This window comes from Sinocyclocheilus anshuiensis, unplaced genomic scaffold (genome assembly GCF_001515605.1).
Source record: "Sinocyclocheilus anshuiensis isolate Anshui unplaced genomic scaffold, SAMN03320099.WGS_v1.1 scaffold4336, whole genome shotgun sequence".
Taxonomy (NCBI): Eukaryota; Metazoa; Chordata; class Actinopteri; order Cypriniformes; family Cyprinidae; genus Sinocyclocheilus; species Sinocyclocheilus anshuiensis.
In genome coordinates, this window is record NW_015553078.1 from 8,237 (window position 1) to 11,966 (window position 3,730).

General features: G+C 37.3%; 1 protein-coding gene across 1 annotated transcript in view; it reads left to right on the forward strand.

The window, feature by feature from the left end:
• Window positions 1–1,739: 1,739 nt before the first annotated feature.
• Window positions 1,740–3,730, forward strand: part of LOC107668185 (serine/threonine-protein kinase ULK4-like) — a gene marked incomplete at its 3' end in the record, with an annotated part of 80,603 nt that continues 78,612 nt past the window's right edge. Inside the window, exon 1 of the mRNA XM_016459978.1 lies at window positions 1,740–1,820. Coding sequence (XP_016315464.1) covers window positions 1,800–1,820 — 21 coding nt within the window. The remainder of the gene's footprint in view (window positions 1,821–3,730) is intronic.

Genomic DNA, 3,730 nt, shown 5'->3' on the forward strand with positions numbered 1-3,730 from the left:
GTTCACCCTCAGTTTCCAGTATTCCATTTCAAACATGTTTCTGTATAGTGTGCACAGGCAGAAATAATATAGTCAAAATGAATGATAAATTAGCTACAATAAAAACAAAGTGCTATCTGCAAACAAGTGATGATTATTTACTTTTTACTTCTTTTTTTTTTTTCTGAGCCACTTTTGCAATTACTGTTAACCAACTAGTCCTAAAGAAGATGACCAAACACTTTATCAACAAACTGTAGTGACATATTTGGCATTTATTATTTCTTTCTCTGTTCACAAACATGTTCACATGTGCCATCTTTTATTTGTTGACTTCACCCGTACACCTGCCACAATATGCATTAATATATGTGTTAGGTATGTGGATAGATGCTTTGGAGCAAAATTACACTTTTACCTGTTTATAATTATGTCAGGAAAACTAATTGTGGCCTGAACAGTGGTTCATATATCAGTTTGGCCACATCTCAGTGTCTACAGTGGTTATGACCCTAAATGATTAGATATTTTATCATCTAATGCAGTATAATTGATACATTTTAATGTTTGGCTTGGATCATCATCATCAAACAAACAAACAAATATATATTTTTAAAGAACTGTTCATCAGAAGTCAATGCTAATTATTTCTTTAATAACCTGCACATAGTGTACAGTGTACAAAGAGAGACCAACGAGATGGCGCTATTTTTCACAGGATGATTCCTGCTTCCAAATGTATTTTATCAGCCACTGGGGTGTCGAGTTATCCCCTTTTTCTACTGCTATCCCATGACAATCAATTTTAATAGCCCTAGAAAAAATTTGGGAAGTTCTATGTAAGAACAATTTGCCAACAGAGGTATCAGTTTATTACAAGAGGTTTATTGCTTCCATCAAAAATAAATCAGTCAATCAATCAGTCAGTCGGTCAGTCAGTCAATCAATCAATCCCTCAGAATTGCTAAATTGGCTATAAAATGTTTTATTGCATAAACTGAAAAAAAAAATGGTACTTAGCCTTGAGTTCATGTATACATTTTATATAAATATTTTAAAATGCAAAATGATAATTCTTTATAAAAAAGATACAACATTACATAAACTCTTTGACAATTTTGCTGTGCACGCATATTTTGCTTCATTGTAAATATTAATAACTCAGTTAATTTGTGATAGTGATGCATTAATAAATTAGAATCACTGTTTTGAGTTCTAAAGCTGTTGGTACATGTATTTAAATTTTTTACCTAATTTAGAGAGGATTTTCAAAGCCGATTTGTCATAGTAACATTTCTACCTTTATTAAATGTATTTTTGTTTTTTAAGTAAAACAATCCTCAGATTTTTAACAGCCTACTGAACGATGCATAATGCAACTACATATGAACAGCAAACCAAATCAGGCCTTGACTTGTATGAAGCTCTTGCTCACGACGGCTGTTGATGTTGACGATTAGTCTCAGCACTGTGCTGAACGCAAGCATTAGAAGTTAAATGAGAGGAGGATGTTGCTTCGCAGCGTTCCCTGCTTTTCCCTCTAATTGACACTATCATTGCTTATCACTTGAGCTGTGTTTCCTTTACCTGCCTGAGCCAGCGAGCCTGTTGTCTTATTTACTGTCACAGGACTTTATTTATTTAGCCTCATTATGATGGTGGCTGCATTTTGCTGCTTTTAATTGTTCCCCCAATGAGTCTCAGTAATAGTTCTCTTTCTCGCTCACACACACATACTCTCTTTCCTTCCCCTGCAGGAAGAGAAGAAAGAGCGCCCAGGAGGATTGTGGGTCGTTCCTGCTGCCGCCTACACCGTGTTAATGAGGTGCCTTCGGGAAGGGGTAAGACTGCTATGCTGTCCTCACAGAGTGTGTGTAAGTGTGCGCACGAGTGTGTGTGCGTGAATATGGGGGCGGGGGGATCTGTCTGATAACGAACCTCCCCAGCCCTTATAGGCATTATTCGCCTGCCGCGAGTCAAGGGCGCTCTACGCGCTTGCTCGCTCGTCAGTCAGTCCTGTCACACAAAAACACTCACTCACCTGCAGCAGAAATGCTCATGTAACTGCACCTCCAGTCGTCTCTGTAGCAATTAACCACGCTGGCCTGCATTGTTTAAGAATGGAACCATCTGTATGAGACAGACATCAAACTGATCATCTCTAGTCTGAACAGACTGTTTACTGTGAGTGCTGAGAGCTTCTCTTCCACAGGGGACCGAACACCATACAGACTGCCTCATTATTCCTTTATTAGCAGGGGAAGATCTGCCATTAAGAAGCGAGTTTAGGAGCTACAGCTTGTGTTGCCGACAACCCCTGGTATGCAGCGTTAAAAGAAAGTAGCGCTTGGAAGGAAAAAGTTGGGTGTGATAAAACTGAAGTTTGTCTAGCTGTTCTGTGGCTGCGCTGCTGTTTTCTGGCTGGTCAGCTGCCAACGATTGGCAAAAGTTGTGCCCTCCAGTGATTGTGCTCAATTTTAGCCCTCTGCTCCAACCTGCTTATGCAGCATTTGTTTTGTTTTTTTTGTCTCATCACTTTTTGCCAGCGGTTAAATTTATATTCCCAGCTGCTTGAAGTAGTTCTTGCTGGAGTTCATCTGATTCCCTTGAACTTTCAAGGTCAATTTCAAATTTGTGTTTCAGAACTGATGGCCTGTGATGATCAACAGCTGTTGTGTGTTTTGCTTTCAATAAAAACACGTTGTGTTTATCGATGCATCAGCAACTTTCTAAACTTCATAAGCAGTGCTTAGCTGACATCACAGTTGTTTCTGCTTCAGACGGAACACCCCCTTGACTATCTGATGCAAATTGAATGCAAAAATGGCTAGGGGTTGGTCCAAAATGACAAGCTTCAGTGTTGGCTGGCTTTTCAAAATACACTCTTAAAAATAAAGGTTCCAAGGGGGGGGGGGGTTTGAATGTTTTGGGGTTCTCCAAAGAACCTCTCAGTGAACATTTCTTAAACATTTCTTAGTGTGAAGAACATTTTCATAATCTGAAGAAACTTTTTTTTTTTGCTTAAAATTAACAAAATTTAACCAATGTAGTTAATGTGATGAGCTGTGGTTACTGTGATCAATGCAAATTCAAGTATCCAAATTTGAGGCTGTTTTATGCAGTTATTTCTATTATAAACAGCGGTGCACATAAGTGGTACGCAGGTGTGCATGTGCGACCAAAATAAAAAATGCGCTGTGTAAGTAAGTTCTGACAGCGCATTTGCGTACCGACATGGTTGACAGCTGTTAATGCACAATTACCATTTTAGATCGACAAACTGTAATACTGTATAAGATTTCTATTGAAACTGAATAGATAAATAAATCTAGGCTACCCGCTGCCATTTTTGTCACAATGCAAAACATTTCATTTACTGAAGCACTTCAGTCAGCAGTGCTAAACCCGGAAGCACATATACTTACTTTCCGGCAACCCGCCAAAATAAAAGCCTGCTGATTTTAAGTTTGAAAATGATGAAAATTCATCTTTAAAAAAAGAAGTAAATATTAGCATTTTATTTTGAAGTTTACTATAAAATAGTTGTATTTGTATTTAATACTCCCTTTTTATTTTAAAATATAATAGTATTATCACACTTTATTATTTAATTATTTTATAAAAAAAAAAAACTATAATAAAGTGCAACAATATTATCACTACGATTCATGTATTTTTTTTATAGTTGTATTTAATGGGTTACACTATGTGCAGTGTGAGGACCAAACCAAATCTCCAGGTTCTCTTATGA